At 37.3% G+C, this 23,674-nt stretch overlaps 1 protein-coding gene across 1 annotated transcript in view; it reads right to left on the reverse strand.

The window, feature by feature from the left end:
- Rmdn1 (regulator of microtubule dynamics 1) overlaps positions 1-22,214 on the reverse strand; it is a 23,561-nt gene extending 1,347 nt beyond the window's left edge. Inside the window, exons 1-9 of the mRNA XM_050119240.1 lie at positions 22,003-22,214; positions 16,829-16,946; positions 12,222-12,309; positions 10,402-10,561; positions 8,122-8,211; positions 5,709-5,764; positions 4,182-4,269; positions 3,139-3,169; positions 6-139 (exon numbers count right to left, since the gene is read on the reverse strand). Of these exons, the coding sequence (XP_049975197.1) occupies positions 6-139; positions 3,139-3,169; positions 4,182-4,269; positions 5,709-5,764; positions 8,122-8,211; positions 10,402-10,561; positions 12,222-12,309; positions 16,829-16,946; positions 22,003-22,113 (876 nt within the window). The 5' untranslated portion in view covers positions 22,114-22,214. The remainder of the gene's footprint in view (positions 1-5; positions 140-3,138; positions 3,170-4,181; positions 4,270-5,708; positions 5,765-8,121; positions 8,212-10,401; positions 10,562-12,221; positions 12,310-16,828; positions 16,947-22,002) is intronic.
- Positions 22,215-23,674: the final 1,460 nt, after the last annotated feature.

Here is a 23,674-nt window from a genome sequence, read left to right on the forward strand (position 1 = left end):
TTTACCTGTTTATCTTCCTCTGTGTGTGCTGGATAACCCTTGGCTTTTACCAGCCAGAAAGCAGCAAGCTTTTTGTTGTTTAGTTTCAAGTATGTCTTTCCTAACAGCAGCAAGTTTTTGCTGTAGAAGTTTGGATCCACTATAAATGAGGAGGAGAAACAAAGTCAGCTCCAGAGAAATAGTGTTTTTATTTTTATAGGTTTAAATTTTTTGGTCTAAATTCTAATAAATTGTGTGGTTAAACAATGATTAGGCTAATACAATTCTTTCGTTCAAATGTTATCTTAAAAAAAAACATAAAATGATGATGTATTGAAGATACTTACAGACTCTGTACATTACTATACCAAGGTCTCACTTTAAGAATTTATTATTTGGCCGGGCGATGGTGGCGCACGCCTTTAATCCCAGCACTCGGGAGGCAGAGGCAGGCGGATCTCTGTGAGTTCAAGACCAGCCTGGTCTACAGAGCTAGTTCCAGGACAGGCTCCAGGGCCACAGAGAAATCCTGTCTCGAAAAACAAACAAAAAAAAAAAAAACAAAAAAAAAACAAAACAAAAAAAAAAAAAAATTTATTATTTGTTATCTGATAGAACATGAACTATATAAAAACCATTTTCTTTTTAAACCACCCATCCTTATTGTATTTCAGTTGCTTAGAACAGTGTAGGGAAAGTAACATACTTAGTACATCTGTTCAGTAAAGGAAGGAATACATGAATAAAATCATGGGTAAGATAAATCTGATCAGTTTGCTAAATATCTCCTATACTTAGGCACAGAAAGAGAAATATGAGCATAATTAAATGCTTTGCCAGATATAAGCTAATATGCTGCAAGAGGTCACATAAAAAGAACAACTAATTGAGAGATAGGCATCTTGGAGGATGAAGAGGATTTTAACAGATAAAGTAGAGAATATTCTTGGTTGAAAGAAAAGTGCAGATAGGTTCGAGGAATGTCAGAGTAGATAAGTAGTTATCAGAAACTGGGAAGGGAAAGAGATGGAGAATGGGTAGGAGGTCACAAAGGTAGAGAAATTTTTTTTTAAATAATTTACTATATATTTTTAGAAGATTTACAAGCTTCAGTACTTCCCAGTACAAAGATGACATATGCTTGAAATGGAGCTAACTGCTTTGATTTGGTAATTACATCATGTATGAATATATTGAATTACCAATGCTCCAAAATGTACAATTATACATTAAATAAAAAATAACTTTTTAAGAAGTCTGTGAATGAAATTATAAAGGAATCCTCTCACTTTTTTTTTTGAAAACGAGAGAGAAGTTCTGCATGTCCAAGTGAGCCTGGAATTTAATAATTCATTGTAACTCAATGGCACAGTTCCTCAGCCTCCTATATGTGCTGGTGACAACATGCATGCACCACTTCACTCAGTTCTAACTTAATTTCCTCCTAATATCCTTGGCTTTCTGAGGCCAAGCATGGAGCACATACTAGGCTTTAGGGTTAAAAAAGAACAAAGCCTACTTTTTCCTGGGTGTATCTTAGGATTAACTGCATATGCTTAAAACTTGGTCATTTAATTTCTTTGATTTAAACATTTTGTTTTTGTTTCTGTTTTTCAAGACGGGGTTTCTCATTGTAGCAGTCCTGGCTGTCCTGGAACTGTATTTGTAGACCAGGCTGGCCTTACTCACAGAGATCCACCTGCCTCTGCTTCCCAAATGCTGGGATTAAAGGTGTGCACCACCACCACCCAGCCGATTAAAACATTTTAAGGTTAAGTACACTGATTTGTATTTATCTATTTCCCCATCAAGGAAGTCAGCCAAGTATCATATGTGAAGCAATGGAAATATAATCATGAACCAAAAAGAAAAAGCCATTTACCGACACACACAGCCTTAAACACATGAACGGCAAAATAAGGAGGCTGATATGGGAGGTATGAACTACATACAACATGGGAGGGACTTCTGGCCCAAAACTAGGCATCCTTTTACTTAGAGAAATGGACTGCTCATATAAAATCTTATGTGCAACTGAAATCACCAAGGATTTAACTCCATGAACAGAGGAGTACATCTTCATTCAAGACTGCCAAACCTTGTCTTAAGGTCTAATTTTTGCTTTAGAATTACAGTTTCAAACCCCTTTGAGATAATTTCATTCTTAGATTCATATTCATGAATATGATCAGTTCATAGTCATATGATTAGTAAGAATACCAATAAAATGAGCAGTGAGCAAAACTTTGAGTTAGAAATATTTAACATTCAAACAGTTATTTAAAGCTTTTAAAATTATCACTAAATTGCTTAAGTTTCTATATATGGGACCTCAAATTAAAAAGTAAATCTTAGTTTTCTGTTTTAAGGAATTGTGGGTGTCACATACCTATGAAATTCCAATGTTTGGAAGCTGAGGCAGGAGGATTAGTACTTTGAGGTCAGCTTGAGCTATATATTTGGAGTGACTTTTATGATACACTTGGTGACGGACACTTGAGTCTCTTTCTTATTTCTTCTAGTTTTGGGGACTGAACTAAGGCATGTCAGGAAAGCACGTGCCATTGAGTTACAACCACAGTGCCAGTATTTTTTTAAGGGGGAAACATGTAGGACAGGTAAGCGACAGTGTTAAAGTAGTAGCCATTTTTTAAAAGTCAAAGTAAGAAGAACATTGAATTCTTTTACAATGGAATATACTGTAACATCCAAAAAAATAGTTTTCATTTAGGTGTCTCTAATTATAGAATATCAAGTTAGATAATCTGTGTAAATCTCATTAAAAAATTACCTTAACTGAAGAGAACATTCTAGAATTGGAACTCTGAATTCAAGTGCAATTCTGATATAGGTGATCCTTACTTTAAAAAATAAGTTCAAAATTGAGGCTGGAGAGAGGACTCTTGGTGAGATCACTACTCTTCCAGTGGACCTGGGTTCAATCCCAGCACTAGATGGCAGCTCACACCTGTGTTAACTCCAGTCCTGAGAGGACCAGACACGTATGTGGTGCCCAGTAATACATGCAAGGAATTTTTTTAAATTATTTTATTATCCAGTGTGAAAGACACAGCAAATATATTTATCTTGATTTAAAATTTTTTATGACAGTCAGCACTGAGACAATATTATAGAGTAGTTCAAGTAAAAGGGTTTTACCTTGTTCTGCCCTGTGGAAGTACTTCAAGGCCTGTCAAGAATATGAAGAGTAAAACAGTATGGAAAGAATTAGATTCAATAACTTAAAAAATAAAACCCAGATTTTCTCTAAGAGTTATTCTTACTGTTAAAAGTGTCAGAAAGTAAATGATTATTAAGATAAGTGATAAATTCAGTAGTAAGATTAATATAGGCTTAATATAACACCATTAAATCATCTAAAACTAGAATTTTAATAATGAAAATCACTTCTAGTAATTACCTGGTTGCTACTTAAGAGTTTGTAGCAAACCATTCTGTCACAAAGCTAAGGAACTGATCATGTGGAATTCAGCAGTTAACTTTGTCTTAAATCATGACAGTCACGCTTCTGACACAAGCTGATAGGATTAAATGATGAATTCACTCACAGTTTATACTTCGTATGTGTGTGTGGTGTGGTTTGTTTTTGGCTGGGAATGGAAACAAATGTGACTGAATATCATAGATTCCTAGGGGCAAACAACAACAATTGTTCCTTACTACAATAGACGAAATACTAGGATAATTTTTTTTAACTGGCAAGTTCCTTACATTTTTAAAATTAAGTGACTAAGTAAACTCAAGATTTTCATCTAATAGGCTAGGAAGGTAGATAGTGGGTAGGACCCTGGTTCAAACCCTAGCATCCAAAGGATGGGCAGGGGGCTGGGGGGTTGAAAATCTATGTACAAATTCTTTTCTAATTTTATTTATATAGGCCTTTAAAATATGAGGAACCTTTCAGAATCAAGAATTTTTTAAGTCAATTCTTACATGTTCTTCATTTCTCTAAATGACCTGCTATTACAAATAGGAAATGGAGGTCTGTTTTAGCCATGAGCTACTTTAACTGACAGCACAACAGAATCATCAGCCACTCACCTAAGTAAGAAGAAAAAAAGCACTCACCAGTCCTGGACAGTAAGTATTAAGTCTTTGAGATACTGTTGAATTGGATCATTAGAAACGTGCTCAAGTCCCTCATAGAATCAGTACTAACTTAACAAAGGACTTCACACTACCTCCTCATAGGTGGAAGTAGGAGGATTTGCAAACAGCACTTTAGCAATTCTTCTTTGATACCAAGGCATTTCAGCAAATGTATAGCACCTACAGAAGAATACAGTATTAAGTACATTCAAACTGTATCTTTTTTTTACCCACAGAACAAACATCTTAATAAACTTTATAAAAGGAATATTACAATTTTAAATAATTTGAATGTTACATGATACATGGTTGGTTAATATTCATATTTAATTAATTTTCTAGAAACTGACCTGACTTAGTAGTTGAGTCATTTTGTGCCAGAATAACTAAGTGACACAGGATGATTATTATAATCTAATTTCTTTTCTTTTCTTTTTCTTTTTTTTTGGTTTGTTTAGTCAGAGTTTCTGTGTGTAGCCTTGGTGCCTGTCCTGGAACTCCCTCTGTAGACCAGGTTGGCCTCGAACTCACAAAGATCTGCCTGCCTCTGCCTCCTGGAATTAAAGATGTGCGCCACCACCACCTGGCCCTACAATTTGTTTAAGTTTTCTTTTGAGACATGCTGCCCCGGGGCTAGCCATGAACTCCTAATCTTTCTGCGTCATCTTCACTCTTGAAGGGCTTATGCCTGGCTTACTATTAGTTTTGAAATAAGAAAATTCAGAATATTTTTAAATAACCAAACTCAGTGTACTATACATGAATAACAATAATTGCCAGTAATTTATTTAAAAAGAGTGAAGTAAATAATTAGCTTCCAAAAATAATGACAGGTTTCTGAGGTAGGACAAAAACCAACCATTGGGGATCTTTGACTAGGGACTGAACTACTTGAAGCATAGATTGTATCACGTTTGCTTACTGGCTAAGTAGCTGTCCTTTGATAATTATTAATCTTCAGTGAGTAGTTTAATCTGAAAAGTATTTCTTTTGTAAAAGACTTTGGTAGACTTTTATGCCAGCAAAAACATAAAACATTTGTATGCCCTCATACCAGCAAAATAATACCTCATATTGAACACAAGATCACAATGAAACTGGAAGAAAGAATACACAGTTCTCCAGAATAATCAAATCTCAATTTGATGATTTGAAGGTACAAAGACCTCCTATAAGAATGCAGTTTTACTTCGAATTGTAAATGAGGTCTTTCCCAAGAAAGGAAATTAAAGGCCTATATAAAAAAATCTTAAAGTTTTTTTTTTTTTTTTTAGTTTTCTTGGGGTTTTAATTTTCCTGGTGGTGAAAAGAGGGTTTTGAGAGAGGGTCTCATGTGAACCATGCTGCCCTGAACTCATTATGTAGGTGAAGATGAACTTGAACTCCTGATCTTCCTGCCATTATCAAAGTGTTTGGATTACAGGCTTGTGCCACCATGTCTGCCTATGTTTACTACGTTTTAGTGATACATATACAAGTGCTATTCAGTGACTTAATTCTCAATTCTGTTAGTGGTATTTTTATGTAGTTTATTTTGCTTATAAGTAAAATAAAATATTGCTTATACACAGTATAAGATCACACTAAATAGGACAGAAACATTATTGAAAATTTCTTACCAAATACCCATAAGGTGAATTGAAGTAGCATCTTTAGGGTTCAGCTCAATTGCTTTCTGTTGAGAAATAAAATCAAAGAAGCAGTGGATTAAAAAAAGAAAAGTATAAACCTGTATTTTAAAGATGTATTTGTGTGTGTGTCTGTGTGAATAAATGCCACATATCTTCAGGTACCCATGGAAGCTAGAAGAGGGTGCTGGGCCATTTGGAGCTGGAACCACCTAATGTGGGTGCTGGAAATGAACTCAGGTCTTTGGGAGAGTGGTCTCAGCACTCTCGACCACAGAGCCATCTCTCCAGCCCCAAACCTACACTATAATCAGGAAGAGCACTTCCCTCAGGATACACTCTCCCTCTCTTCACTGCCCCCTCCCTTGTGTGTGTTTACATGAGACATTAAAGCCAGATGTCTCTCCAATCATTCTCCACCTTGTTTTTAAAGACAGGTCTTTTATCAAACCCTGAGCTCACTGATTGTAGACCACCAGCAAGCTCCCAGGATCCTCTTGCCCCACACCTAGCATTTTGCATGGATGCTGAGATTAGGTACTCAGGGTTGCATGGCAAATATTTTGACAGCCATCTCCTCACCCCCATATTCTTTATTGGTTAAAATTGTTCTAGTACAATATTAAAGACATACTAAAGATATAGTTTCAGATATCTGTTTAGGAGGTGGGAAAACCCATAAAATATACAAATTAACCTAATTCTGAAAAGTTTAATAAAGTACAGTTTTTACTTGTCAAATTTAATATTGAAGAAAAGTCTTCCTGTTATCAAACCCCCATCCATATGAAACAAAATTATTATATATACCACTTGAAAAGGAATAAAAATACTGCTTCCAGAGCTGGAGGGATGGTTCAGCAGTTAAAAGCATATGCTGCTCTTGCAAAGGACTTAGGTTTGGTTCTCAATACCCCTGTGTCAGCTCACAACCATCTGTAACTACAGTTCCAGGGGTTCTGACACCCTTTTCTCACCTCTCGGCACTGCATGCATGTACAAGCAAAACACTTTTTTATATAATTTATTTGTATTTTATATTCATTGGTACTTTGCTTACATAAATTTCTGTGTGAGGGTATTGGGTCCCCTAGAACTGGAGTTACAGAAAGTTGTAAGCTGCCATGTGGGTGTTGGGAATTGAACCCAGGTCCTCTGGGAGAACAACCAGTGTTCTTAACCACTGAGCACTCATATTAAAGAAAAACAAAAATAAAAAATAAAAACAAACAATGCTGCTTCCAATTTATATTATAAGGTAACACTAATTCTGTGGTACAATCTTAATTCAGATATTTTAAAATATAGGACATGTAAATAAATTGTAAAATGTAATGATGCTTGTGTAAGAAGCATCATTACATTTCTGTGTTGATTCCTAGTCCAATGTTATTTTTCTCTAGTAATTATATAAGCTAGATACTGGGACTAATAGCTGTCAGCTTCGGAGGAGTTGCAGAGTAGCATGCCCAGCTTATTCCCACCTGTGCTGTTGTTCCAGTATAGTTTTGAGATGATCTACAATAATAAAAGATTTTTAAATGCTAGACACTTCTGTGTAGATTTGTTCTCTGTGTAAGAATAATGAAATAGTGTACACATAGAATATGAAATATATAGATTTATGTGTAATTTTTACCAATGAACAAAAATTACTAAAACAAGTAAATTAACTTTAGGGAGAAATTTGAACATAAAATACACATAGCATAATCTTGAACAAAATTATTACAACTAAGAAAGTTGTAGCAGCTTGATTAGACTGTTATATTTTAACCACCGAGCTTTCAAAACCTTCCAGAGAAACCGACTTAACCTCTGTTTGTTTGTTTGTGACACAGTGTCATTCAGAATGGTCTTGAACTCACAGGCATTTGGCTATCTCTGCTTCTGCGTATGTGGATTAAAGGCATGTGCCACTACATATACCAAATTTTTAAATTCAATACATTGTTATTAATTGTGCTACAAATGGTTTGAAAAACTTTGCACGCTGGAAACTTTTCTTTTGGAGCATTCACTCTTGAATGCCATCTCTCATTGTAGAGAAGCTTGGGGTAGATCCCTAAACAACAGGACAAGTAAGAAGGAACTAAGATAGATGAGAAGCCACCTTGAATCACTCAGTCCTAATACATAAAATTTACCCAGAAAAGTGGGAAAAAATAATGATTATTGCTCTATCCCACTGGGCTTTGGGTGTGCTTTCTAAAATGAAATAGGTCTTGTTCTGTTTCCTCGTGTAGGCCTCTAACTCCTAGGCTTAGTAATCTCATGCCTCTGCCTTTCAAGAAGTTGGCCTACAAGTATGCAGTAACATGTTCTGTACACAATAATTGGTAACTAAATCACATCCACTCAGAACAATACTTGACTTTTAAAGTTCATGAACTTAAGTCAGTACCTGAAAATGTTCCTTGATAATGTAGGCATTTGCAATCTTAGCCTTGATGCCTTCATAGTCTCCAACATCACTGATGCAGATGGCATACCACTAAAAGTAGGAAAAATAAAAAGTGAGAATACTGTTCTTAATATTCCATCTAATGCAAATAAGAAATTACATGAGTACTCCAGTTTTTATTCTCATTTAGCAAAATGTTACTGAGCATAATGATGACTTAAGAACAAAAGGTACAAATAAAACAGTCATGGTCACTAGGAACTAAAGGCTAGGACACACAGTGATAATGCAAGGTAGTAAGTGGTGAAATCTAAGACAACTACCAATATAATAGAGAAATAACATCTGAATATACACTTAGTTAGGTTTGTAACTAGATGACTCATTGTCTTCTCATCTCCTTTTTCTACATCTGCATGGCTGTATTAGAGTCACAGCTGCTAGCTTGACATCACCTTCATAGCCACTGTTGAGCAATGGACCCAAACTGAGACTATCTGAGTTTCTCTACCAAGAACTAAACTTAAAATATCTAAATTTCATAACTCAGGTGTTATGGAGAGCCACAAGGTTTAGAGTAGTGTAGGGGAAAAATGTCTGCAGTAAAAAATATTCGTGGAGGCCGGGCAGTGGTGGCACACGCCTTTAATCCCAGCACACGGGAGGCAGAGGCAGGCGGATCTCTGTGAGTTCGAGACCAGCCTGGTCTACAAGAGCTAGTTCCAGGACAGGCTCCAAAACCACAGAGAAACCCTGTCTCAAACAAACAAACAAACAAACAAAAAATTCGTGGAGACTCAGAGCAATTGAGTTAATTTTTCTTGGGGATCATAAGGACCTGCCTTTGAATTCTGTGCATACAACAGTTTCCTATTACATTCCTGTGAGCTATAGCTATAGGATCCCAATACACAAAATAAAATCATATAAATCTATGTGTCCTGACATGTTTACTGGAAATAAAATGGCACATTTTGAAATACACACATATACACACCTCTCTATAGACTACTATCATTTAATAATCTCTCTTGTTATCCGGTTGTACAAATTCTGTTCATTAAAAGGGTTACAGAGGATTTTGACTTGCTGCTCAGATCTTCCACACATCAAAGCTATTGAATAAAGTAATCTCTTATGAGTGGCTAGGGGTATAGTTCAGTGGCAGGGTGTTGGGTTTTCATGTGCAACCCACTATACCACAAACACAAAACCTCTGTTTTAAAAAAGGGATTTGTTTAATGTGTATGGGTGTTTTGTCTGTATGTATGTCTGTGTACTGTGTGTGCTGTGCCCTAAGGACAGATCAGGGCTTCAGATCCCAAGCCAGCATGTGGGTGCTGAGAACCGAACCAGCATGGGTTCTGTAACGAGTACTTGAGATGCCGATAGAATCTAAATGCCAGCATATTTTTTGGTATATATACCAAAATGTGCTAATAGGCAACACATTTAGCTATTTGTCCCAAGTTTCTTCTAGACCTGACACTACCTACTGGCTTTTTGGGAACCTATTCTCTTTGGATGGATACCTTGCTCAGTTTAGATATAATATGGAGGGCCTTAGACCTTCCCCAAAGCTATGTGCCTTACCCTATCTGAGGAGTGGGTAAGTGGAGGAAATGGGAGGAGGGGATGAAGTAAGAACCTCGATTGGTATGTATAATGAAAAAAAGATAGTTTGTTATCTATTTAAAAAAATTTTTTTTTCTTCTTAAAAAAAAAAATCCTAATCCAAGACTGTGCATTGACCTCACCACCCATGTCTCTGCATTACTGAAAACCAATCAGGAGATGCAAAAGCTAGGTAAGATACGGGAATCACATTAGTTCTCAGTTTTCTAATTGCTATACTCCCGCTGCTACATACACCAGAAACAATGAGGAAAAGAAACATTGTAAATTGGGGTGCGGGATGGGTTGGTTCAGACAAGGTCTTACAATGTGGCCTAAGCTATCCCGAAACTCTCCATTCTGCCGTGGCTTCCCCAGCTGCTGAGATTACAAGTTTATACCAATATGCTCAGCATTAAACAGTATGTCAGATGCTTGCTATATGAACTACAGTATTTGTTTAAGAACAGGCACTCGTAAGCATTCACAGAAGTATTTTATCAAGCATACGAATGTAGTTAGATGACTTGTTCAAACTCAAAACTGTAGCAATCCTCTCTAGTCCTTTAAAATGGAGCCATTTTTTCTCCTCACATAAATTAGGGATAATGGGTAAGTAGAGACCAACACAGCCTTCCTCACAGGACATTTTATTAACTAACTCACCTTGTGAGCAGCAAAACTTGACTCGTTTTTCTCTAGTGCTCTTTTTGCATACTCTAGAGCTTCATACACCAAAACTTTTTTTTCTTCTTCTGAAGTCCTACTCAGCTGTGCTATGTCACGTGATGCTCGTGCCAAACGCCACAGTAATTCTGCATCCTCACTAATTTTGGACAAGATATGAAACCATCTTAATTCACACTGAGAAACTGTTAGCAGTCATATCACTAATGAAAGTTCTTTCGGTTTACTCAGGATATATCAACTATCATAAAGGACATTATTTTTTTTTTAATACTTATTTATTTATTATGTATACAATATTCTGTCTGTATGCCTGCACGCCAGAAGAGGGCACCAGACCCCATTACAGATGGTTGTGAGCCACCATGTGGTTGCTGGGAATTGAACTCAGGACCTTTGGAAGAGCAGGCAATGCTCTTAACCTCTGAGCCATCTCTCCAGCCCCATAAAGGACATTATTAATACTATTATTTTCTTTCATAAAAGCCCTTACTTCCTAAAATCTATTGAAATTTTCCAAATTATTTTCAAACATTAACTTATCTATACATAATATCTAAAACATCAATTTATTGAAAAAATATTTTTGTATTTAAGTTCTCTGAACACTTTTTGTCAAGCTCAACATATAACATGAGGCTTGATTTACTAACATTGTACTTCATACAACCCCTAACTGGTTCAGATACTACCATAAAATACATTAGCTTTATGGACAGAATCATACTCTATAAAAATGGAACTGCCAAATCCTTTTCCCCAAATATATCTGGCCAAGAAAGATGTGTGATAGTTACTTATTTGTCCATAAATGAATGATTGAACGAATGCAATCTCAAACTAAAGTTCAATGCCATCATGCTGTGATATACATCAAGTAAGGGCACTGAACTCCTTGAAGATCTGTTAGTTAAATACAAGCATAAAAAACAAAAAATAACTAATAATTAAAAATCACAAGTGATAAAAAATGTTTTAACCTTAAGTTACTTTTTATTAAATGTATGTGTGTTCAAGCCTAATTTGTATTTTCTCTTTGTTAATGAAAAATAACACTCACTTAAATGTTGAAGCTATAAAGGTATCAAAAGTGTACAGCTTACTTTTCAAATAAGCAATGTAAAATGCCCAAACAGCCAACTCATGAAGACACACTGAAGAAGTAAAGACTTAGTCTACAGATACTTAACAACTAAAGTTGAGGGGAATAGGAGGGGTGAGATTATTAATAAAAGTAGATGAAAGGCAACTCAATATTTTAGAAGTAAATGCCATTTAGCCATATTCAACTCATAGGGTTGACCACTGCTACCTTTTGAATGAGTGCACACTGACATTCTACATGTAGTCTAGGACTAAAAACAGAAAATGGAAGTATTTGCTGTTTCTCTGAAAACTCTAAACACAGTTGTCATTCAGAAGTGCCACAGAACCATCCCAAACTCCAGTAAATTCATTTAAATCTTATACCAGTTAGGAATTACTTTTTTAAAAAACAAGAAATATGGGTGATAATAAAATGCATATATTTAATGTTACTTTTATAAACCAATGCAAAATAGAAAAAATACTTCAACATTCTAGTAGAATAAGAACAATCTTTACAATAAAATCAATGAGATTCAAATAGCACTTTTCAATCATTTTCTTTAAATAATGATTTACTATAAAATGAACTCTAGGAAATACTACTTTGAATAAAAAATTTCATACAAAAATTTTAATACCAAGAATCCTTTTATTGTTAACAAAAGCTTTTTGAGTTAACCTTAGACACAGATAAATCATACATAGCTTACCTTTCCTTGTACTGTGTGAGCAACTGATAAAGCTTCTCTGTTTCTCCACTTTCATATAGGTAGTCCGCTTGCTCAAGTATTTCTTCAACTTCCAAAGCATAACATGAAAATAAAAATTACCACTGATATATATGCTAACAAAACCAGACACAGAAACTACTATTACATCAGAAATTCTGAACCATCAAGATAAAAGTACTGTAGCAGTAAGCATGAAGTGGTTATAGTAAGTGATCTACTGAAACCACAAAGAACACAACCCAGACAACACAGGATACTAAATTTGATTAATACATGTTTAAAAATGAAAAAAAAAGTAATTCCTTATGAGGAATTCATGGCACAGAAACTACAATCTTTTTGCTTCTCAGTAGTTATGTCTGGTGGCTACAGAGTATCAGACACCCCCTTCTGTCCTCCTTGGGTAAATGTTCATATACAGCCCCCACCTCTTTCCTTCCTTCCTTCCTTAAAAATGTGTAATCTCTTCTGATTCTAAAAAGGAATTCTGAAACCCACACTATATGTGATATATAAGAAAAAATACAGTTACAGTACTACAGACTCACAATAGGTACTCAAATAGGAGCATGCAGACCACTCCATGTACATACCTGAAAATTGGTTGTTCTCTTATTTAATATTCTGAACTATCCTGAGATATTTAAAAATAAGCTATGCTGCTGACATAGAAACCATATTGTATAAAACAATCTAAACTTTTAGAGTAAGTTACTTTCAAGTTAAAGTATGAGAGTATTGATATCCTGAGGTGAGGTAAGAAACACAACTATACAATGAAATCTTAAACTTGACCTAAAATGAATACACCCAAGTTCATAACACTTGAGCAAAATTTTTCCAAGGAAGAAATATCAATGGTATGAAACCTGGCAGGTATATGTTCTAGAAGCTTTTGACTTTCTAGTTTTTGTTTGTTTCGTTAAATGAATTGCAGTCACAATCAGAGCCATCAATACAAAAACAAAATACTCCTTAGGTTATACTCAAGTGGGCTGGAGAGATGGCTCAACAGATAAAGGCTAGGCTCAAAACCAAAAATAAAGGTTTGCTCAGGTAACCAAAATTTTCAAACTTCTGTGTTTTCTTTATATCGGACTTACTTAATTCGTGGAAAATGGGCATACTGACAGTCAAGGATCAGGATAACATTATCATCCAGATCTAAGGCAAAGCTTTCCCACCAGTAATTCTGTGTGTTTCACAAGTACAAAAAACAATGCTATTAAAACTATTAGGAAACATAACTTAATAGTACTGAACATCTGTTGGTTTGTTCATCCTTGAGGAATGTTTTAAGAGTGCGAAAAGAAGGAAACGGAAGTGATACATGAAGAACCTTTAGGTTGCTCACTTGTGACAAACTTATCTCTTACGTAGTTTACAAGTTTCCACCTGCAGGAGGGTACTGTTAATCTATTAATCAGAGACTTTATTTTTTTATCAAATAATTTATTTTTTACATGCCAAACCCATTTCCCCCTCCTCCCTTGGTGTAGGAGAGTCTTCTGTCTATGTGTTGCTTTCATTGGTTAAATAAAGAGACTGCCTTGGGCTTTTGATAGGACAGCAGCTTAGATAGGCAGAGTAGACAAAACAGAATGCTGGGAGAAAGAAGACAGAGGTAGAGAGCTGCCTGCTATAAAGCTGTCAGGTCAGACATGCTGAATCTTTCCCCGGTAAGTTCTGAGCTCATGGTGACATACAGATTATTAGAAATGGGTTGAATCAAGATGTGAAAGTTAGCCAATAAGAGGCTAAATATAATGGACCAGACAGTGTTTACATGAATACAATTTGTGTGTTGTTATTTCGGGACATAAGCTAGCCAGGGAGCCAGAGCCGGGCGGCAGGAAGCAGCCCGCCATTCCTTTTTACAACACTCCCTCTCCCCTCACCTTCCCCCCACCCCACCCCCATCCTCAGAGTGTAAGGCCTCCCTTAGGAAGCACTAAATCTGCCCCATCACCTCCTTGAGACAGGACCAAGACCACTCTCCCTCCCCAGGGCCTACGCTGTGCAAAGTATCTCTCCAAAGAAAATGGGCTCCACAAAGTCAGTTCCTGCATTAGAGTTAGATCCTGGTTCCACTGCTGGTGGCCCCATATACTGCCTAATCCACACCGCTGTCACCTGTATTCAGAGGGCCTAGTTTGGTCCTATGCAGGTTCCCTAGGTGTCAGTCTGGAGTCAGTTCGCTCCCACTAGGTCAGGTCAGCTGATTCTGTGGGTTTCCCCATTATGGTCTTGACCTCTTTGTTCATATTATTGCTCATCCCTTCCTTCGATTGTACTCCAGGCGCTTGGCCCAGTGGCTAATTGTCTCAGAGTTTAAATTTTAAAGAAATGGTTTCTGAAGTTCTGTTTCTTCATTTCTTGTCAGAATGGGTATTTGCTATCACCTTGTGGTAAGCACAGATACTAACATTAAAAAAATTAAAAATTTAGTTACAATCCACAGTGGTTGAGTGTGCCTAGCAAGCAAAAAGCCAAGTACCTTGATAAAACAGACAAAAAGTATTGTTATGAGGCCCAGAAAACAGTCCCTAATAGGTATGAAGTGGCATACTCTCACTTGTGCCAATATGCCATGGGACTGAAACTAGTCATGAAGTCCAGTTCATTATGGAGGACTACACGAGGGCAGGCATCTCAGAAGTGGGCAGGGGTCTAAAGGGAAGTCAGCTTGGAGACCAGCAGCACTGATGTCTTTGTTTCTTTCCTTTGTTATCCCCAGACCAAGCGTGTACTAAAGAGATTTTCATTTTCTTTCCTTTCTTCTGGCTTGGAATATATTCTATATCTGTTTTTTCTTTAGCCATCTGTGGTGATCTGAATAAAAATGGCCGCCATAGGCCCGTATATTTGAATTCTCAGTCAGCAGGAGTGGCACTACTTAAAAGGATTAGGAGGTGTGGCCTTTTTGGAGGAAGTGTCATTGAGGGTGGGCTTTAAGGGTTCAAAAACCTAAGCCAGATCCTAGTGTCTCTCTCTTCCTGCTCCCTGTGGATCCAGATGTAGAACTCTCAAGCACCAAGTCTGCTTGAGTGATACCGAGAATGGGCTAAACCTCTGAAACTGTAAGCAAGATCCAATTAAATGCTTTCTTTTATAAGACTTGCTGTGGTCATGTTGTTTGTTCATGATAACAGAACACTGGCTGAAAGAGTCATCCTCCATTTTCTCACCTGTATACTGTATTTAACCATGTCTGAAGTTAAGCTGGGTGAACCTTGGGAGAGTAGAAGCAGTTGGGCCACTGTGAGTTTGAGGTCAGCCTGGTATACATACTGAGTTCCAATCCAGCCAGAGCTACAAAGTAAAACTCCATCTCAAAATATAAAAGAAGATAAAATGTCTTAAGTTAATCACCGTCTTATGGAATATATCTCTGAAATCTGGTTTCCTGCTGCTCATTTTTATTTCTTTCTACTTTTTAAGTCTTATTTTGCTGTGTTGTTTGTTTTAACAGTACTGGGGTTCAACCCAAGGCCTTGTTGGTACTAGGCAAGCACAATACCACTGTGCTACACACCCAATTCTTTTGTTTGAATTTTCAAACTAAGTCTCTCTGTGTAAACCAGGCTGGGCTCAAACACTAGATTCTCCCAGCTCAGCCTCTCAAGTGTGGGGATTACTGTTTTGTCTTTAAGACAGCCTTTTTACTCTTATACAGTCTGTGCTTGCTTGAATTTTCCACACACAAAAAATATTTTTGTTCTTGGTTCATAGTACCACTACTTCTGAGATTTACTACCTGAGTAGTTTATTTCATGCTTATTACCTGAGTGGTCATTAAAAAGGATCATTCCTATTTTTTAACATATAGATATATTAAATTTTATAAATATATACATATCACTGACTGACAGTGAAGAACATATAGTACTATTAGTTTCATTATGCATTCAAAAATAAGCAAATGAGAAAATCTGAAAATCTTTGGCTGAGAGAATAAAGAGTTTGCTCTACAAGCATGGAGATCTTAGTTTTAGATCCTCAGAACCCATATAAAAATATGATTTGGGCATCACACATCTGTAATCCCAGCACTTGGAAGCAGAGATACAGGTTCAGTGACTTTGTCTCAAAAATTAAGTTGGGGGCTGGAGAGATGGCTCAGAGGTTAAGAGCATTGCCTGCTCTTCCAAAGGAACCACATGGTGGCTCACAACCATCTGTAATAGGGTCTGGTGCCCTCTTCTGGCCTGCAGGTATGCACACAGACAGAATATTGCATACATAATAAATAAATACATAAATAATTTTTTTAAAAAAAAATTAAGTTGGAGGGACTAGAGAGACGGCTCAGCAGTGAAGAGTCTTGGCTGTTCTTCCAGAGGTTCTGGGTTCAATTCCCAGTACCCCTATGGTGGCACACGACTGTCTGTATCTGTAACTCTATGGAATCCTATGCCTTCTTTTTGTGTGTAGATATAGGCAGACATAACACCCATATACATTAACAAAATAATTAAAAAGTTGGAGAGCCAAAGAATTCACAACATCAGCCTCTGGCATATGGCACAGGTCACACGTTCTGCCATCCACAGAATAAATCTTCAAGATCTTTAGTTCATGCTTACCTTTGGCTGTGGCATGAACCACGGCAGCCTGAGAAATGACTTGGTAGGTTTCAAAACCCAAAAAAGACAAGGCTGAGAACAAAAGGCCTCTCTTGAAAGGTCGAGTGTTTCTTATCACCTAGAGAAAATATATTAAAATTCTGAAACTCAGAAATCATAAAGAATTTGCAACTCCAAGTAAAACATATTAATTTTTTTCCACCTCCAAAGCAAGTAATTACCAAATGCTAGAAAAAAAATGGTTTGCCAGTTCCTCAGTAAAACTACTTCAAACCTTGCATACAGTATATCTTTGTAGTAAAGCATCATGCACAAGGCACTTGTTTCAAGACCCAGAACATCAAAATGAATGAATGGATATGACAAAGTGACTATTACATTATTATGGAAAATTTTATAGAGACAGAGGTACTACAAATTGTATGGAATAATATTAATAATAAACTTATCAATTATATCATTTATCTTATAAACCAACATATAACAAATACTAATTACAGGTAAGCTGAAATCTATAATTACTACACATAAAAAATATATACTGGGCTGGAGAGACAGCTCAGAGGTTAAGAGCACTGGCTGCTATTCTAGAGGTCCAGAGTTCAATTTCCAGCACCCACATGGTGGCTCACAATCATCTACAATGAAATCTGGTGCCCTTTCTGGCGTGCAGGCAGAACACTATGTACATAATAAGTAAAATCTCTCTGTCTCTGTCTGTCTGTCTGTCTGTCTGTCTGTCTGTCTATCTATCTATCTATCTATCTATCTATCTATCTATACACACACACACACACACACATATATGTGTGTGTGTTCTTGGTTCATAGTACCACTACTTCTGAGATTTACTACCTGAGTAGTTTATTTCATGTTTATTACCTGAGTGGTCCATATTTTATTAAGTCATTAAAAAGGATCATTCCTATTTTTTTAGTATATAAAATTATAATATATATAATATATATGTATACAGCTCTCAGTGAGGATATTGTCCAAAGACCCCATAATTTTTAAATAGAGAATGAATAATCATATTTAAGATGAGTATGGTAGCATATGCCTATAATCCCAATACTCAGGAGATAGAGGCAGGCAGACCAGGAAAATATTCAAGGACAATCTCAGGAACAGTTTCTGAGTTTCAGTTCAAGGCCCGCTAAAATAGACCTGAAGCCCAGCCTCAAACAACAAGAAGATTTACAATCAGTTTATACAATCATCATCAGATAATTCTGACCAATTACGGGAACAAATACATCACTCCTACAACTCTTCTATTTGACACAGTAGCATTTTTTCCTTTCTGTCAAATCATTTGACCAGCATGAAAACAAACTTCTATCTCTATTAAAAAGCAGCCTGTAATTTTTTCAGTATTTTGGAGACAGGGTCCCACTTTATAGCACAAACTGGACTTGAATAGTTTCTTGTTTCTTCTGTTTCTGCCTCTAAAGATGGGATTACAAGGTTCCAGCTATTTTTTTTTTCCTTCTGAAAATATCCTTTGGCCAGATATGTGACTCAGTGGTAAAGTACTTGTAAGATCTATGTTTAATTTCAGCTAAAAAAAAATAAAGCACACTTCCCCTTGATTTTAAATCTTATTTCAGTCTCCATTCCCAACTCTTTCCAAACATTCTCATCCTATTTGGCTGTTTCTACTTTCTAGCTCCTATTTTCTCTTGAACCCACAGATTATATATTTGAGACAATCTCTGGTAGCCCAGGCTGACCTTGAACTCACTAGTAGCTGAGGATAACTTTGAACTTTGATCCCCCTGTCTACTAGTCTAAAAGAACAAGCATGAACAATCTACAAATTCACTTTTAACCAAATCACTCCATGAATGATGTTTTGTTTCCCAGATTTTGGAATATTTATAGAAACATGATGAACCATCATGTGGCTAGGACAATAGTATACCCATGAAATTAATTTGTGGTTTTTATAATCTTTGTACACAAAGCCTGTAAATAATGTTGTGTAATATTATTAGTGTGCCTGTGTTTTAACTTTGACCTGTTACAAGAAGTCAGTTAGAATTTCCAATTCTATGGCACTCAAATGCCTTGAATTTTGAAGCATTTAGGAAGTTCAATTTTCAAATTAAGAATGCTCACTCTGTATTTCCTGTGGTCAATTCTGAGTTCTCATTGTACTTTGGCATATCAACAGCATTTGATAAACAAGTATTTCCTCTTAGCAAAAATCATTATAGGAATAAAAATAGGCAAGTCATGAACTGATGCTAAATTTTAAGACCAGCTTTACTGGAATATTCACTAATAAACTACATTCTTGAGGGTACAATTTTATTATATATATAAACTGGGAAAATCCATTTTCATCAGCACAATTAAGATAATGAACATACTCATTAACTCAAAACTAATTTCCTTGTAATGTACTTTCCCAGCATTGTGTTTAGTTACTGTTAAAATAGTTCAGTTTGGTTTTGAAATATTATTCTCTTGGATTTTTCTCCTGTCTCACGACCTTCCTTCTCTTTTAGTAGTTCATCTCCAATGTCTCCTTATCTGTTGTATGTATCTAAAGCTTAATCCTAGACCTCTGTTTTGTACGTGTTCTTATTTCCTCTTTGCCAGATTTGACCCATTCTATCTCTAACCTGGATGCCACTTCTAAACTTGAGAATCATTCAACATCTGTTTCTATATGAAGTGTTTATGAATTTCAAGGCACCATTCTTCCCACCATCCCCTCTCTTCTCAGTTTTTCCTATTAAGGTAAATGGGAGCTATATTTTCCTTGTTATTTCTTTTTTCTTTGTTTTATTTTTAGATTCATTTATTTTAAGTCCATAAGTGCTTTGCCTGCAAGTATGTGTATGTTCTGTGTGCATGCCTGGATCCTTCAAAGGTCAGAGAGGGTGTCAGATCTTCTGGAACTGGAGTTACCACAGGTTGTAAGCCACCGTATAGGTGACCAAAGATTGTAAACCACCATGTAGGTGTTAGGAACAGAAACAGGGTCCTCTGAAAGAGCATCAAGTGTTCTTAACAACTGCCACTAAGCTATCTCTCCAGCCTTCTTGTTCATTTTTTAAAAACAAACAAAAACACCACTGACTCATCTAGATTTTCTCGGAATCCATATTTAATCCACATCTAAACTTCTGATATAGACTTAGACTAAAAAATGGAAAATATACCACATTCTAATTTTTTGAAGATTCTGTTAAAAATGAATACTCAAGATATATTAGCACCCGTGACAAATCAGCCACGAAACAGCATTTCATGTTCTGAATGAATTCTTAATTTTTAAAGACAGGTTAGTGGTTTGTAGTCTTGCCTAACATATAAGAAGCCCTGGGATGGATCTTCATCACCATATAAACTGGGCTTGGCGGTGCTCTTAATCACAGTACCAGCCAGGGAGGTGGGCACAGGAGGATCAGGAGTTCATGGTCTCCCTTAGCTACATACCTGGTACACACAAAATCTTGTATTATAAAAAAGAGGAGGAAGAGAAGAAAAGTTGGACTAAGGAGACAGTATGCCAGGTTTATAGGCATGATGTTAGTGCCTAAAAAAAAAACAAAGGGGAAAAGACCAATATATTTAACATTAAATTTTAGTTGCCTACTAATCCACAGGTAATAACACAGTAGGAAGGTTGTATATACTACTGTAATTTGAGAAAAATGTCACATTTAGAATGCTCAACTTTTTGTGCTGAAGTAATATGTAATTTTAAGGGGTAACTATATTTCTCACTGTTAATTCATAAATTGACAGTTCATCTGCTGAGTTCTGATCAGTTTGATTAATATCAAGCAATCCTTTATTCCTTTATCTCTGGGAAAGTAGAAAAAATAGTGTTTCTATGGTTAAAATAAAAGGCCCAGGACACCTCCAAGACACTGATAACTTTAAGAATGTATTCAACAGCTAGAATATGCCACTTCACTTTGTACCTCTAAAGTGGAATGTAATGCTTTTTATAATGAGTTCTTAAGCAGTAACAACAACAACAGAAGTCTCTTGAAGGAGCCATAAAGATGACTCAGTGGAGAAAGGCACCTGCCACCAAGGCCTTATGATCTACAGGATGAAAGGAGAAAGCAAATTTCCACAAGTTTTCCACTCTAGCATGCATCTGAACACATATACAGAATGTAAAATGTAATTACAATTTTTAAAGCATTTCATATAATAAGTATGTTCTCAGACATTTTTTCTTCAACATTAATTTTACCAACTTTAGAGTCATTTTTTAAAAAATCATTAGATGAAAGGAATATGTTAAAATTCTTCCCCTTTTATTTGTAATTTTTTGCCACAATATCTTCCTCTTAACTATTAGAATTCCCTGTGATGGATACAAAGCCTCTTCTTGGTGTAATATTAAATACTTTGAATATTTTACCATGGCTGAAAAATACAATTATTTATGAGCCGATTGTGGTGGTGCTTGCATTTAATTCCAGCATTTAGGAGGCAGGGATAAGAGGATCTATGTGTAGCCAGCCAAAGCTACAGAGACCCAGTCTGAAAAACAAAACAAAACAAACAATTATTTGCTAAAAGTTCAAAAGGTAATTAATTGGCAGACCTACTGAGCTTCTTTGCTATCCATAAGCCAACTTGGCCCTCTTAATACAGTCCAAAATATAACTCACTTCCCCTTTACCCCTCAAATTTCTTTTGGCAGTCATTTCTCACACTATCCATTAGGCTGTTTCAGCTAGAAACTAAAGAATTCTCCTTGACTTTTATTTGGGGGGTGTAGAGTTATTTGTATTTTTTTTTCAAGACAACAACAGAGTTTCTCATAACCTGTACCATGAAACTGTAATTCTGTCAAATTCTTTGAACTCATCTACTTACTTACATTTCCACTAGAGTTCAAACCACATTTCTTACCCATCCTACACCAAGATCTCTGTAACATTCACTCTTGCATATCCATTCTGTAGCCAGAACTACAGCATTGAGCCATCGTGCTGGGCATAACCCGAGTGCCGCAACCCTCGGTGGCTAGGCAGAAAGTGACTTTCTCAACGGTCAGAGGTCTTTCACCTTCCCGTTCTATTCTCGGACAGGAAGGGCAGGGAGCACGCACACGTCCACGGACGTCTAGCCGGGATGCAGGACCACCCGGGACGCCCTGCCGAAGGAGAGGGCAGGCCAGGACAGCGGGTTACCTCGGAGCCACAGTGTCCCCGGCTGCCCCAGGTCCTCGCCGGCTGACGGAAGCTCTGGGTGGCTCCGCGCCGCAGAGGGAGAAGGCGCCACAGCCGCGAGGACAGCGCCATGACTGACAGCTCCCCAGCCTGATCGAACGGGGCGGGGCGAGAGGCTCGTCAGGACGGCCGCTCTCCAGCTTCCCGGCCGGCACTTCCGCCACGCCCGCAGCTTCCGGGTCTCGGGATCCAAGGACCGGAAGTAGCTTGACGGAGGGGGGCGGGGAGACGACATCACGCATGTGCGCAGCACGCTCAGGTGAGCGGGAGCGCCCTCCTCTGGCCACTGGCGGTTGTCCTAACTTTTGCGGGAGCTTTTCCTCTGTTTGGCCAAAGCGTAAAATAACAGAGCAGAACTCAAAGTTCTAAAGTAGACCCAATAATGTATGCATGAAAGAAAAGGTGAATAAAGCAATTTTTCTATAAGTCTCCAAAGTCTTCAGAAGTAAAGTGAATCCTGGCACTTATGGTCCTTTTGGAAAATAAATGCTTGAATGAATTAAATTGGGCTACATAGGAAGACAGTGGAAAAATTTAGAGGCTGGAGGTGGTGGGAACTAAAGTTGGGGAACCCATCGAGAAGAGGAGGAAAGCAAAGCCCCACCGGGTCTGAGTCAAGAAATACTAGGAAAAGGGGAACCCTACAATAACCAGACGTTCAGAATCTAGCCTGCATGAAATCCTGGGTTCAATTCTCAGCACTGCATAAGACTGGCGTGGTAGCATGTGCCTATAATGCCAGCACTGGAAGGTGGCAACCAGTAGTTCAAGGCTATCCTCAGCTATATAATGAGTTGGGTCTTGCCCGAACTCTGAAAGATCCTGTCTCGGTAAAGAAAAAAAAAAGTTGATTGATGTAATTCTAGCACTATTACCTTGAATTTAAGGGCAGCCTGGGCTTTTCAGTGAATACCAGTCTAGCCTGTATTACAGGATGTGACTGTTCAACCCTGCATTTAAAAAATGCAGATGGGCCAGGCGGTGGAGCGGCTGGCAGACCTCTGTGAGTTCAAGGTCATCCTAGTCTACAAGAGCTAGTTCCAGGACAGGCCCAAAGCCACAGAGAAACCCTGTTTCGAAAAACAACAACAGTTCCTGAGTGGTTACTGTTAGGATTCAGGCATTATGCTGACCCCTGTCACTTGGCAGGATGCACTCAGGCAATGCCCTGGCCAGCCCAGGGTCCTAAGGCTGCTACTATGTAGTCTGTGTGCAGGTGCAAAGGATCCTTTTAAGAGATAAGCTCCTCCTATTTCATTCTCTTCCGACTGTTCTTCTGAAGAGGCAAGCAGGTCTCTGCCTGTCTGTCTCTCTGTGTCTCTGTCTTGTCTCCACCCCCCCTCCCCCAGGCCAGTCTGTTCCCTCCCCTTTACACTTTTTGCCACGTAAGATCTGTATGCATGTCATATTTGTCTGACCCTCACCAGCCGAGGGCTATCTTCCACTGCCAATGCCCCTTTTGTGCAGAAATCGTTACAGTTGTATCCTAGAGATGGAAAAAATAAAATTAAATATGACTTACATTTATTGCCTTAAATTGTTAAGATGCCCGTTTGCTAAAGGTGCTATATGGTGCTGAGACCTTTCATGTCATTTAAACATTATGCCATGTATATATGTATATATGCTACAA

Source organism: Alexandromys fortis, unplaced genomic scaffold, assembly GCF_014885135.2.
Source record: "Alexandromys fortis isolate MF-2015 unplaced genomic scaffold, M_Fortis_MF-2015_v1.1 scaffold_18, whole genome shotgun sequence".
NCBI lineage: Eukaryota > Metazoa > Chordata > Mammalia > Rodentia > Cricetidae > Alexandromys > Alexandromys fortis.